This window comes from Notechis scutatus, chromosome 1 (genome assembly GCF_049901735.1).
Source record: "Notechis scutatus isolate UNSWTSFEM ecotype Mainland chromosome 1, rNotScu1.2, whole genome shotgun sequence".
NCBI lineage: Eukaryota > Metazoa > Chordata > Lepidosauria > Squamata > Elapidae > Notechis > Notechis scutatus.
Window position 1 is genome coordinate 275865592 of NC_142009.1, and position 15320 is coordinate 275880911.

Consider the following 15320-nt stretch of genomic DNA (forward strand, 5'->3'; position numbering starts at 1 on the left):
CAGTAAAAAGAGAAAGCAGAGCTATAAGTGGAAGCTCAGCTGCTATATTAGAACTCATTCAAGGTAGCAGTTGACGTGGGTCAAGCTAATGAGGTAAGTACCAATTGTTTCTTCCTTAGCATGATCGAAGTACATATTTAAGAAGGCTAAAAGTAGGGAGTGGGGAGAGAGAGAGAGAGAGAGAAGATGAAGATGAAGAAGATAGCTATCAAACTGAAATGAGAAAAATTGCCAACTACATTGCAAACAATAATGTGGACTGTTGGGAAGTAATAGATGTTTTTGATAGTTTCACCTCCTGAATCCCTTTTGCTTAAAAATCCAAGGAAAGTTCTAAATGTGAAGAACATTGTGGGGTAGTTGACTAGATAGAAGGATTACATTGTGACAAATCAGGTGGGAAGATCTTGGACTTACATTTTATTTGCAAGCTGTGTAATTTGGTATAAAGGTTGTCATCGGTAAGCACTGTAATAATTTCTATATAAATAACACCTTGTATCATTTTACATATTATCTCCTTTATTAATGATGCTTTTGAATATTTTACAGTGTTATAGAAATCTGTTATTAGCATATCATGCATTTTCCTTGACTGATAGTCTGCAATATATATTTAAATATATATGAAATATATAACATGTTCTGCAGCTTTTTGTTATGATTTTTGGCTCTGGGTTTGTTTATTCAAACAATTCTGTTTTTTTTTATGTGAAACGTAATAAGCTGTCTCACAGAATACAAAGAATATTCATATGTAAAAAACTCAATCACAAACCAATAAAGGCAAAAATCAGGAGATTAAAAATAGGAAGAAGGGAACTAGCCAAAACAGCAGGAAAAAAATCTTTTTATAAGCCCAAACCTTCTTAAAGACTTTGCTTGAGATGCATCAAAACGATGGGGTTTGGATTCTGATGCTGTGCCTGCCAACTTGCAGATTTTTATCTCTATGAAAATGTCACTTGTAATATCTCAGTTTGGGCTAAAACAAAATAAAAATCTAAAAATCTAAAAGTCAAAAAAATCTAGAACTCTAAATTTAAATATAAAACATCAGTCTAAAAAGTGTTGGAAGTGTAGTCAGACTCCAGGTACTTATTATCATATCTGATGGACATGTATGAAAGCAAGAAAAGATTGGACGAAAATACATACAGATTTGAAACCAGAAATATCTGATTAGGTATAATACCAAAAAGCTATGATAAAGGGACTATATACTTAATTTTACATGTATCGACAGCAGTGAGAATTGTATTTGCACAATATTGGAAAAATGAGAACACTCCATCAGATGAAGATATAATTCGGAAAAGATTGGACTGTGCAGAGATGGATAGATTGACATTGAAAATAAAAGACGAAGGAGATACAGAATATTACTCAACAGAGAATAGATTTTATGAGTGGTTAGAGATAAGAGGTAGAAATTAGATGAAGAAACATAAAGATGGTTTATAACTGTAAGTATGCCAATATTATCAACAGGATTATAAATAAGCTAACATAAAGATAAGTTTGTTCAAAACCATTCTGGTGTACCACTACTATTGTTATAAGCATATATGCTACTGTTTCCTGTTTTCCCCTTCTCTTTTATTTGTAAAATGACATTCCCCAACAATACATTGTATTAAAAATGTTTATATATGAATAAAAAAACTTTGCAAAAAAAATGTAAAAAATTTAAATCTAAAAAATTCAAAATTCAAAAATCTTTAGTTATACTATAGGCTGTGATAACGTCACCATCCCAATCAGTTGATGACCTCAAATCCATAGTATTCTTCAAAATAAAACTCAGAATTATTCTCCCCAACAGAAGAAATTATAAGAGACATATTAGACGGTGGGAAGTGTAGGAATTGTTCTTATTAATGGGAAGTTTTTCTTATTAACAGGAAGAATTTTCAGCATGTAAATGTTTTCCATTTTGTCCTGAGGTTTTAAAAGCTTTCTCCTCCTCTTTGTTCAATGCTTGGAGGATCAAACATTCATCATGTCCCATTTAAAACAGTTCTGAAAACAAGCTTCAAGACTGAGGATGTTTGCAGAAAAGAGGTGGGACTAACACCACATAAAAGATTTTAAAAACTCAACCCTGTGACGGATGTCTTGCCCCTCTTTTGTGTGCCTTGCACAAGCAATGGACATAAAAGGGAGAAGGTTTCACTGGAAGGTGGCCCCACATGATTTTTATTGACCCTCTGGCAGATTGTCCTGTCAAGGCCACAAGGTTAAGGCCACAACTCCAGTCAATGCTTGGCAGCAGTTGAGATGAAACTTCTTAAAATAAAATATATTTCACTAAGGATCAACACCAGTCTGGTGTTGACTGCTACTGGAATAAAGACTTTGATTGCACTTTCCTTAAGTTGAAAATCACTAAAAATTAGCATGCTGTCTTGACCATGGAACTCCCTTTTAATTCTTTTGTCTTGGCTGTTTGGTGATGTTTTGCATTGCGATTAAAAAACTTTTTAATTATCGGATAATAAATATTCATGTGTCATCAGACACTTTTCACAAATTAATTGGCAAAAGAAAAGAACCGTTTCATCCCCCAAAGTAGAATGTACAGTCATTTAAACATAATGCAAAAAATATTAATATAATCTTTGCACTGGAAGCAACCAGTGCAGTGCTCTCAGGATACTTGTCTCAAGCCACTAATGGGGGAGGAGGTGGCCTTTGAGGCAAATTCCACTTTCTAATCTCCATGATGTTATCCGCCACATCATATTTGAAACTGCCAGCAGAGTGCTATTTCCTATAAACAAAAGAGAAATCCTGACCTGATTATGCCAAACTTAAATCCCGCAGACCAGAGACGCTGGGAAAATCCCCAAAAAGTCTGGAGGAAAATTCCCCACCCTGTTTTCCTACCAATAGATCATTCTTTATTTGGGATCACAGGATACCATCTCCAGCTCCGTAGGGAGAGAGAGAAACTTTTGGCTTCATTCAAGGAAAGCAGCAGAAGCAGCAGAAGTATTTATTTCTCTTCCCTCAACTCCACCATGAAAATAGTATTTGTGAGACTTGTCGCGCCGGCACAGCCTCTTGGAGCAGGATGCCTTGCAGGGTCCCAAAGACTCATTTCTGGTGGAGTTTGGGGGAGAGAAAGAAAGATTTTTGCTGCTTTCTTTGCATGCAGCCAAAAGCAGAAGAAGAAAGAAGCGGAAAGAAGCAGCCCAGTGGCCAGGCGAGGCCACTAACACCCCCCTGCCCTTTCCCCCCCTCCTCTCACTATCTCGTGTTGTTCGCAATGCAAGCGACGGAAGCCTTGTGTTCCCACGGGCCATGTGGGCGGCACAGCCTTGTGTTCCCATGCAGCCTGGATTAATTGCTTTGGGAAGTGCTTTGGGGGTGACGTTTCTCTGCAGACCACCAAAATTTTCTCATGGACCACTGGTTGGCAACCACTGCTCTAGGTTGAATATCTTACCTGATTTTAACTCCAGCTCTTTTTGATTAAACACCTTTTGGGAAGCTGCAATAGTTGACCACGTGTTGATGGCCAGAGCAGTAAATTTTTCTGTTTGCTGTTATTCTGCAGATGGACAAGACATCTTTCAGTTTGCTGTCTGTGAAAATCATACAAGTAACTAATTTACGAAAAGCCAGTTTATGTGAGTATTCTACCATTTTTATAGACTCCATTTGGTACACTAATAGTTCGCTCTGACAGATATTTACATTGAATAAAATACTATAATGCAATGTAATACAGTTGCTACTATTCTGCAAAGGTATATGCAATTTCAGAAGAATTTAATTTTCCTTATTTGTAAATTGCATTTTCTCCTTTAAAGCATGTTTCAAACAGATTATAGAGACTTATTAGACATGATACGTTTTGAAAAGATGTTTGCATAGGGTGCTTTCCTTTTTAACAACAATTGAAAGGTTAATCCAAACTATGGAGGTTTCCTTTGTTAATTGACTCTGAAAGACAATATTTAGGATAAGGGAAGAATAATTTTAAAATGTCCTCTTACTTACATGTCCTATGAAAATTCAAATTATTTATTTGTTTATATTATAAAAAATTAATTTTCATCAAACTTATTTGTTCTGAATATAGCAATATTGCTTGCTACATTCATGTATGTATATACATACATACATTCATGTATATACATACACACACACACACACACACACATATATATATATATATGAAACTTCCTATATCTAATTCAATAAACAAATAGCAGAGGAAACTTTCTGAAAAGCCCAATTCTCAGGGAAGCATCTCTCTCTTCCAATACAGACGTGTGTGTTTTAAAGGGTGGGTGGGTCACAAAAAGGCAAAGATGGCTGCTTTGATCATGCAATTGAAGTTTTGCCTCTTTTTAACATGTCAGACACAAAGCATATAAATAAAAGAAGATGGGGCTTCCATTGCATAGTTATAGCCATCATCATGAACTTTTTAAATCCCTCTGCCTATGAATACATCTGCGCCAGTTTGTTGATATGCAGGCACTAACCCCCATAGAGGTTTCTTCAATTTTGAATACTATCTGTCCAAAATATTAAAAAGTGATTTTAATTCCTTCAGTGCATTCAGTAGAAAAGTTATCTGACCAAAGGATTCGCTTCCGTTTTTTACGTAATCAACCATTCTTCCAAATCCTACTGCAACTTCTACAAGCTACCTACATTGTTTTTGTTATTATTATTCATTATGATCTTCAGAATCATAGGCTGGAATTGATCAACTAAGCCAGCAAAAACAAAACAGGGGGAAAAAATCCATAATAGTCTATAGAAATTCTAATGCAACAAGCAGGATAAAAGCCATAATACTACTAGGAAGGTAACATTTTAATTGTTAATTCATTTCAATTCATTTCAATTCATGACTGGGCAGAATCGTTTTCTGCAAGCACTGCAAAAGGAAAGGGAACAGCCATGAATTATTTTTTATCAAGCAATTACTGAGACGAAAAAAATTTTTTTTTGCTTCCCTGTAAAGACTGGAAATAAAAATTAAAATAAGCAAGAAAACCATAAGAGAACACCTGTCTGACCTTGATGAATATAAATCACTGGGACCTGATGGATTACACCTGAGAGTTCTGAAGGAATTGGCAGATTTTATCTCAGAACCATTGTATCATATCTTTTAAAAAAAATCTTGGAGCACTGAGAAACTACCAGACAATTTGAAAAGAGCTGATGTGGTTTCCATCCTCAAAAAAAATAAGGGGGGGGGGAAACAGACCCAGGAAACTATAGACCAATCAGTCTAAGATCAATACCTGGGAAGATACTGGGAAAAATAATCAAAAAACAGATCTGTGAACATCTAGAAACACTTAAACATGAGTCAGCTACGTGCAGCAGCTGCCAAAAAAACGAATTCAATTCTTGGTTGTAAAAACAGAGGCATACAATCAAAATTGTTTGAAACATTGGTACTGCTTTATGAAGCCTTAGTAAGGCCCCACCTGGAATACTGCATCACCACCAGTTTTGCTCACCACATTACAACAAAGGTGTTTGAAACTTTGGGAAATGAAAAGAAGAAGAACTAAGATGATTAAAGGCCTGGAGACTAAAACTAATTAAGGATTAAAAAAATTAAAATAATTAAGGATTCACAGCCATTGTGAATTCAGAAATAAGATCTACCCTGTTTCTCCAACAATACGGCCTCCCCCAAGAGGAAGTCCCACCATGTTTTATAGGCATGAAATGAAATTAAGCCCCTCCCCTCAAATTAAGGCCTATATTAAAACATGCGAAATGGTGGGGAGTACTTCCATTAGGAAGTACTTTTTTTGCACACCCGGATATGGTGCTGCCTGCATTGACCCCGATACGAAGTGCCCCACCAACGCCGAGGTCAACATCCAAGCCGTCGCCGCCCACCCGCCCACCCAAAGATGCAAGGGGGGGGGAATTAAGTCACGCCCGAAAAGATGGCCTAGCCATTTTTTCAGGGCTCAAAAAAAAAAAAAAAAGACCCGGCTTTATTATATGAGAAACATGGTAGTTAAGAAAACTCTTGGTTTCTTTGTACTCTTGCTTATATGTATGTGTATATGATCTTGTCAGGGATTAAAATAAACTTTAATGATAGCATGTGTTCTAGGAATGCTGCATTAATCCCTCTTTTTTTAAGAAAAAATAAAAATAATTCAAAATCCAACAGTTAACCAGTCTGACTGCTATGTGAGCTTGTTCCTGCCATCAGCTTCATTTGAAACGGCTCGTACAAAGAACATTAAGGACTGTAAAGATCCAGTATGGAATGAAACCTTCTGCTACAGGATACAGAATCAAGTCAAAGTAAGGCACAAAGTGATTAATATTACTCTTTGAGGTCCTGAACTACATCCAGGTTCATATTTTGTAAATATTCAGTTGTAAAGGGGCATTAATCCAAAATAGTTTTTATAAACATATTTATTTAATTCCTGTTTCAGTGCCAGACTGAGGAACAATTACTGGGCATGCCTTTGTAAGATATTTTTTGTATAGTTATAATAATTTTAACAAGTTTTTGTTTTTGGTAAATACAACATTGAATAACAGAATTAAAGCATAGTCGTATAGCAACTGGGTTATGATATACAGGTCATCCTTGACTTACAACAGTTCATTTAGTGACTGTTCAAAGTTACAACGGCATTGAAAAAAGTGATTTATGATAGTTTTTCACACTTATGAACGTTGCAGCATCCCCATGGTCAATTGATCAAAATTCAGATGCTTCATTTTTATGATGGCTGCAGTGTCCTGGAATCATATGGTCACCTTTTGGGACCATCTGACAAGCAAAGTCAATGGGGAAGCCAGATTCACTTAACAACTGTGGCAAGAAAAGCCATAAAATGGGTCAAACTCACTTAGCAACATAAATTTTGGGCTCAATTGGGGTCGTAACTCGAGGACTACCTATAATATGTAGCATTAGTCAAGGGAAATTTTAGGATTCACTCATATTTCCTTTCATGGGTTAACATATCCTTATATAGCAGGGGTCCCCAACATGCCCAAGCCACAGCCTGTTCAGAACTGGATCATATAAGCGGTAGGTGAGTGCGCACTCAGCTCCATTTGTGTGAGTGGTGGGCGCCGTCACTTGGGCAAATAGAGCTACATGTGGACTTGTCCGCCACTCATGTGGGACCATCCCCTCTCACCATTTCACGTTGATGTGCAAAGTCGGTGAGGTTGGAGATCACTGATATATACGGCAAAGTAAAGTAAAAACATTTGCAATGGCGAAGATTTGAATAAGGCAGAAGTTAACAATCTGACAGATGAAGCAAAGTCATGTTTTAATCTACCGCTGGGTTAGTCACTTTGGTTACTTTTTTAGACAATTAAGTTGTCAACTCATAAAATATTTCTATGGTCTTTTTAGAGTTGCCAACAGAAAGGGAGGGGGGGAGCAGTGTGGCAGCTTGGAAACTGAAAACTATTTATGCATTCCATAAATAGTTTTCAAAGGTAGTAATTAGGTGACTGAAGTTTCTGCCGCGCAGAATTCTAACTGGAGAACATGATTGATGACTCTTGGCTATAGATGTGTCCCATTGGAGAATATGAATTATGATACACCTAGGGGGTAGGGGGAAACCAGGGTCAAGGGTGACAATGAACGATGTGTCTCAGAGTCGATTACACCCAGGCAGTGCCGGACATGTTAACTCCCAATAAATCCTTTTGAAGTTTTGGAAGTTTGGCTCCAGACTCATGATTTAATTGGGGTGACTGCTGGAATCCTGACACAAGTTACATCAACCAGCATAGTAACTCTAAATGTAAAATAATAAAGCAGGAAAAATAATATTAATAAGCATTATGAATTCACAACAGGGAAGCAACATAATAACTACATAACCTACAAGCATTAGTCAATATCAAAAGTGGGGGTCACAGATCATCATGTCCCAAAGCTTGTTGAAAGAGCCAGCTTTTCAAGCTTTTCATAAAGGGCAGTAGCATTGCTTAGTGGAATGATGTCTGTCTCAGGAACTTTAATCGCTCACAAGTGAGAACATTATTTTACAATCCTTGTGCTGGTTAGACAGTATTAAGTTAGTTGGGAATTGGGAGCTGTCCCCTTAAGGGAATGCCTCATGGGAAACGTTAATGCATCATGGGAAATGTAGTTCCTGTCATGTGGTCACATCTGTAATCCTGATTGGTCACTGAATTGACCCTTGGTTGGGTTTGGGGGAGTTTCCTTTATTCTTGCTTGGACCCCAGCATCGTGCTGGTGTCTTTCCCTTTGCTCCATTGTTATGGGATGAAGATAACTATGAAGTCAACTATGCAAAGATTGGACATTAGATGGATGTTGACATAACTGTGAGTTATACCTTGAGGACGCCTTGTGATCCAATAAAGAAACTTTGTATGGAAGCCTTTGTAGAGTTTATCTAACTGTCTTTATATTCAGCCAGCAATTTAAAAACAGAAAAATCCTCTTAAAATAGTTGAGTCACCTGACTTGTTACAGCATTTTTTATTTACATGACTGCTAAAATGCCTTTCCTGGCAACAGGTAGAAAAATTGTAATAGACTTAATAAACTTTACATGACAAGAAATCAATTCTTATAAAACTGAGTTAAGAAAGACATTATAATGCCATCCCTTAGCAATAAATACCAGTTTGAAATGGTTGGGCTTAATAATACAGATCGTCCTTGACTGACAACTATTTGTTTAGTGACTGTTCAAATTACAATGGCACTGAAAACACTGACTTATGACCGTTTTCACATTTATGACCATTGCAGCATTCCCATGGTTACTTGATCAAAATTCAGATGCTTGCCAACTGGCATGAATTTATGACAATTGCCATATCCCAGGGCCACGCAATCACCTTTTGCAACCTTCTGGCAAGCAAGGTCAATGGGGAAGCCAGATTCATTTAATAACTGTGTTGCTAACTTAACATCTGCAGTGATTCACTGAACAACTCTGTCAAGAAAGGTCATAAAATGGGGCAACTATCTTGCTTAGCTACGGAAATTTTGAGCTCAATTGTGATAGTAAGTCAGGAACTTACTGAAGTGGGTTTGCTTTTAGGTAATATCAGCATCTTCTTCATTAACATACTTGGCTGAGATCGTACATATTGGCAAGCCATTACCTTTGACTACTTTTGTTCAGTTTTAATTTTGATTTTGAGTTGGGCAAAACCTGGCAAAACTTTGGCAAAAAGTTGCACGAACTGAGCTATTGTGATTGAATATTTTTAATGAATTAGTGAGCTATGTGAAACCAGCTATTATAGTTTTTTTTTTGTTTTACAGAATCATGATTAGGTGCAATATTTATTTATTTTTATTTATTTTATTTATTTAATTTATATTGCCACCTATTCGCCCATGGCGACTCGAGGCGGCTTACACAATGTAAACCATATTTAAAACAAAAATAAAAATACAAACAATAAAAACTAACAAAAAGAATCAAATAAATTAGTAAAGTACAATAGAACAAAATTTGGGAAAACAAAAAACAAAACAAAAAATCAAAAAATCAAAAAAATCAAAAACCAACTCCCACACCCTGCCCCAGCGACAGCAGATCACACTAGACATTTGATGGGCTTTAAAGGTGACAACCAGCAACTTGAATTGCACCCAGAAGCAAATCGGCAACCAATGCAGCTCCTGCAGGAGAGGTGACACATGTGCACACCGGGGTCTTCATAAAACCATGTATGGACCCAATCATTATGATTGATGAGACTTTCATCAGAGAAAGAGGCTTCATGATTATAATCTTTATATTAGAGAATGTGATTAAGTCACAATATTCTTAATTAACCTTTTTTTTTTGCCAAATAAAACACAGTGTTTGATGTCAACTGGCCTCTGAAAGACAGTATCTAGAATCTGTTTAAGATCAAAAATAGAAACCTTACCAAACAATGAACTCACAATATCTCTTGCCTTCAGATTCATGAGAATATACAGATAATGCTCAATTTACAACAGTTCATTTGGTGACTGTTTGAAGTTACAATGGCACTGAAAAAAATGAACATATGAATCTTGTTCACACTTATGACCATTCCAGCATTTACCATGGTCAGATAAACAAAGTTCAGACGGTCAGCAACTGACTCATATTTACAACGGTTACAGTGTCACGGAGTTATGTAATCACCTTTTGTGACCTTCTGACATGCAAAGTCAATAGGAAACAACTGTGTCACTAACTTAATAACTGCAGTGATTCACTTAACTGTGGCCAAAAAAAAAGCTTTTAAAAAAGGGCAAAACTCACTTAACAATTATTTAGCAACAGAAATTTGGCGCTCAGCTGTGGTTGTAAGTCAAGAATTACCTGTAAAATGTGGGAAGATACCAAAAGATACAGAATACTTGCACATACATATTATTACTTTCTGAAGGAAGAATAAGTAACCTTAAGTACAAAAGCAAGTAACCTTAAAACCTAAGTATATGTGTGAGGTCCATATAGTTCATTACTGTAATTCACAGTGGCCACTTATAGAAATCTCACAAATAGGATTTGGTATAAGAATAATTTCTCATTCTGATGCCTGTATGCAAACTAAATTGAAATTCCATGAACTTCTGAGTTTAAGCAAATTCTGCATTATTGTTGTGGACAACATTCATTCATTCAAAACAACAACAACTGTGGTCATAGCTGCTGATTTTCTCATTGTTTCTAGGTATTTTTAATGAGTATTTATTGCTAAGAAGTGCCATTATAATGCTTTCTTTAACTTGCAATGTCATCAGTTTGATCATAGATGGTTTTGTAAACTGGGACATAGTTCCCCAGACTAAACTGAGCATCCCAAACTAAGGCTAAATTGAAAAATGTTAGGGAATTCCTAGAAGCTTGGCGCTCAGATGAATCAGCCATCAATAGGCACATAGAGATAAACCACATTTTTATTTATTTAATAAATGCATATGTATCCCCCCTCCCCTCTATCTTGAGTGACTCTGATGATTTATACGATATTCAAAAGAGACAATAAAAAAAGCTAAAAAGGAAGATGGCAATTCTTGGAGATTCGAATGCCTCCTTGCCAGCAATCAAAGCCCAGATTAGTAGGAATGAACTCCAGGAGGAATATCAGGCAAACTATCAAGCAATAAACGATCAAGGAACTACCAACTCAGACAAAGCAGTAGACCACACCCTAATCAAGGAACTACCAAGGAAAAAAACCACACACCCCACCATACAGACAGGGCAAGTTACTGTACATAAGCAGAAAGAAAATCCCACTCCCTTCTAGCACTGAAGATGTTACCTAGCTAGGTTAAAAAAAGGTCTGCACAAGAACTTCACAAGGGGCATACTGTTACTACTTAATATCTACTAACATGATATGAAAAACACTAGTACAATCTTTAAATTATATGAACTCTTAGTTATTAGTCATAATCAAATAAATTATATATGATCTATGGTAATTTCTGCTTAATAAAAGCCAGTTCACAGTAGGCAAGGATGAGCCATAATATTTTTGGTATACCCTGGGTATTGAGCCTACCAGAATAAGTAGCAATTAAACTGTAAGTCCCAAATCTGCCAATCATTTTGTAAGTAGGAGGGAAAACTTCTCACATTACTTTTTGTATGTCACACCAGATTTTGTTTCATAGTTTAATACTGTTTAATAGGTAGTATAATATTTGATGTGGGAGAGAAGAGTTTTTCAAAGTGTGTCTGCATTGCTGTCACAATTAGAAATGCTGTGGCAAGCTAATCATATGTAAGTGGGGAAAAAACTTGCAAAGGAAGAATACTGTCTCTCTTCCTCTCCACCAAATTATTGTTGCCATCAAGTGCAACCTGCCTACCCACCCTTCACTTGCTTTTATACAGCAGAAATTACCATAGAATATACATAATTTATTTCACCACAATTCATATCATTCAAAGATTATACTAATGTTTTCATATAGTAATATGTAATAACAGTATGCCTTCTGGGGAGTTCTTCGTTGTTTTTGTGCAGATGTTTCATTACTTGGCTAGGTAACATTTTCAGTGCTAGAAAAGAGTGGGATTTTCTTTCTGCTTATGTACAGTAATTTACTCTGTCTGTATTGGTGAGAGTGTAGTTTTCTCCTTGGTAATTCCTTGATTAGAATGTGGGCCACTGCCTTGCCTGTGTTAATAGTTCCTTGATTGTTTATTGCTTGATTGTTTGCCTGATCTTAATCCCTGGATCTTAATCCTCCTGGTCTTAATCCCTGGTTATCAAGGAGGTGTTTGGATCCCCACGAAGTGCCATCTTCTTGTTTCTTGTTTGCTTTTTATTATTGTTTCTTTTGAATGGTGTGCAAGAGATAATGATGGGGGGAGGGGGTGTCACAAATATATTTAATTAATAAATTAATAAATGTGGTATTTCTTGATGGACCTGTGGGTGGCTGATTCATCTGAGTGCCAAGCTTCCAGGAATTCCCTGGCATTTTTCAATTTAGCTTTAGTCTGGGATGCTCAATTTATTCTGGGGAGTGATATCCAGATAAAAGTACTTGGGTATATGTACTTGGGTGAAATTTGTCCTACACAAACAATTAAGATGACAAAATTAATTGTAGGATTATCGCCTACTTTCTGTATAGAAATGAGATTTTTTTTTGCTTTGAGTACAAAATTCAGAAGTGGTTTCCAAGCAGGAACAAACTGGATATGTTCTTTTATTTAATTAAAAAAATTAAAACAATCAATTTTGTTATTTCTTCTACCTCTATGACTTTTTCTATCCATGCTTTTATTGTAGTGCTTGATGTTGGGTTTTGCTGATTAAGTAGTTTGTTGTTATAAAAATGGCTTATAATTATTTGGATGGCTAAGTAAAAAGTTGAGATTGTGATTATATTTTACTTCGCTGAACAAAAGGGGAGCCGATGCTTTTCCTCCCTTGCCCTTGTATCTACACCTTTCTTCCCCTTTCCCCTTTTTCTATCATCTTTATTTTCATGCGTAGTTTATAATTTTAATTAAAAAATAAAAAAGGAAGAAAATCACTTATATTTTCCCACCTTAAATTATATTATGAAGCAAATTGTCTATTATGGATAACAGAAAGGATAAAGTCCACAAACAGTAGAATATCAATTAAAGAAGGAGCTGGTTTAGTCACTGGACTTCATGAGTATTTATGATATAAAGAAGCATTAAAAGAATTTGAAGGGATATACTATAAGACAATGATTGTTTAAAATATGGAATCTTCTATAATCAAGAATGCTCAATGGCTCTACCATTAGGTTGCCACCAAATTCCTTTTCTTCAAGTAAGAAAGATCTAATTTCATATGCCAAGGTGCTTCATCTAAACTCAGTTATGATAGATTGAACTATGTGATAATCATATAGTTTGGTCCTCTGTCTATGTTCAACTAAAGATTATAGGGAATATTGGACATCAGTACTGATACATACCATCTGAAGCTCCTTGATAAAACTCTTCTTCACAGTGGCCATTGACTATTTAAAGTACTGTCGTGGAATTATAACTGAAAGATAAATCAAAGAGTAAATGTAACTTTTACATATAATGTAAGAATCAACTATAGCTATGCTTCCTTCCCCAAGCTTAGAATTCAAAGACTTATAGTCCTAATACATACTTTGAACTTAAACTATAACTAGAATTCTGTAATGAAAGCGAAATTGCCTTCTTATGTATGAAGAGAAGAGTCTGACCAATGAATGTTACTCTCTTTTTGGTTTGGTGGTCTAAATTCAAAATCTGATGATTTAAGTTTCCTTCTCTTCTCAGAATATTTTGGAACTGATTGTTCATGATGAAAACCACTGCCTTTTGGATGGTCACCCCTTCACTGTTCTCTTTGACATTGCTAAACTTCAGCTTGGAGAAACAATTTGCCTCACATTTCCACTGGATCCAAAAGTAAGGGGACAGAGTTGCTCATCAAAGGAAGGACATGATTAACAAACAACAAAACTGTTGACATTTACTGCTGGGGAATGGAAGAGATAAACATAGATTTAATGGGAATTTTCAGCATCAACCAATCTCACCCAGAGGTGGCATTCAGCAGGTTCTGACCAGTTCTGGAGAACCGGTAGTGGAAATTTTGAGTAGTTCAGAGAACCAGCAAATATCATCTCTGACTGGAGATTTTACAGTATCCTTCCCCTGCCACGCCCACTAAGCCATGCCCACAGAACCAGTAGTAAAAAAAATTGAATCCCACCACTGATCTCACCCCTCAAACACAAGAACAATTCATCTATTTTAATCTTAATCCAAGAAGCTTTATAATCCTTAATATTCCTTTCTATATATCATCCTTTATTTACAATTAAATAAAGTCAATCAAAATCTATTAAGAGATATCAGAAAAAAACTATATTAATGCTACTCAAAAAGGCTTAAAGTACAAAATTAACAGGATTTTAAAAGCTCTTCATTCAGTCCTAGTTAGCAAAAGTCCATTCGTTATTAGAGATAATGTCTCTTGTCACAGAATCCTTCAAAGTTTTAGTAGGCTCATCCAGTATAGGAAAATTATATCACTTGCCTGTTTTATTATATGTATGCCCTTTTTAATTGTTGAAGCTTCAGCCAGTTTTATTTGTACATGCAGTATTTCATACCCTTCTATATAATTCTTGTAAATTGTCATTCCCAAATCCACATTTAAATTAGTTCCAAGCTTATCCAGTAGAACCTGTTCCTCTTCCACAACATCATTTGTTTACCTACGATAGCATATATTTTAAAAATTAATTTCTGAATCCATTGTTTCCAGTTATTCTTAAATGGATCCAGTGTTAAAACATCTTGTTCCGTTCTTATCAAGTAATTGACGTGTTTCTCTTTTAAATGCAATCTTTAGTTCCTTCTAATTTCCTCGAATGAACAAACATCAACATCCCAACTTATTATGTTTCTATTTTTAGAGTTTAATAAAAGCAATTTCCACGTGAAGGATTCATGTAATTTTGTGAAGGATTCATGTAATTTTATTTCACATCTATCTGGAACCTTAGTTTATAACTTTCCAAAACCAATACTCTAATTACCTCTTTGCTATTTACTTCAAAAAGTATTTTTCTGAATCTTTATGTTCATATTCAGAAATCATTTCACTATAGATTCTCAATACTTTAGAAACAATTTTTAAAAAGTAATTCCAAAAGTGATTAAGAGATGATGACTGGTTCAACTTAAACATCCTTGAAGGTATTTTTTTATATAAGGCTTTCTTGAATTTTTTTCCATTTATACATAATACCAATAGTTATTAAACAGCATATTATATATACATTTATGTGTCCTGTCAAAACTTACAATAAACAA

The 15320-nt window shown here is 35.5% G+C and overlaps 1 protein-coding gene across 1 annotated transcript in view; it reads left to right on the forward strand.

The window, feature by feature from the left end:
* Nucleotides 1–3045: 3045 nt before the first annotated feature.
* LOC113409997 (cytosolic phospholipase A2 epsilon-like) overlaps nucleotides 3046–15320 on the forward strand; it is a 56750-nt gene continuing 44475 nt past the window's right edge. Inside the window, exons 1-3 of the mRNA XM_087951669.1 lie at nucleotides 3046–3635; nucleotides 6170–6306; nucleotides 13773–13904. Coding sequence (XP_087807795.1) covers nucleotides 3563–3635; nucleotides 6170–6306; nucleotides 13773–13904 — 342 coding nt within the window. The 5' untranslated portion in view covers nucleotides 3046–3562. The remainder of the gene's footprint in view (nucleotides 3636–6169; nucleotides 6307–13772; nucleotides 13905–15320) is intronic.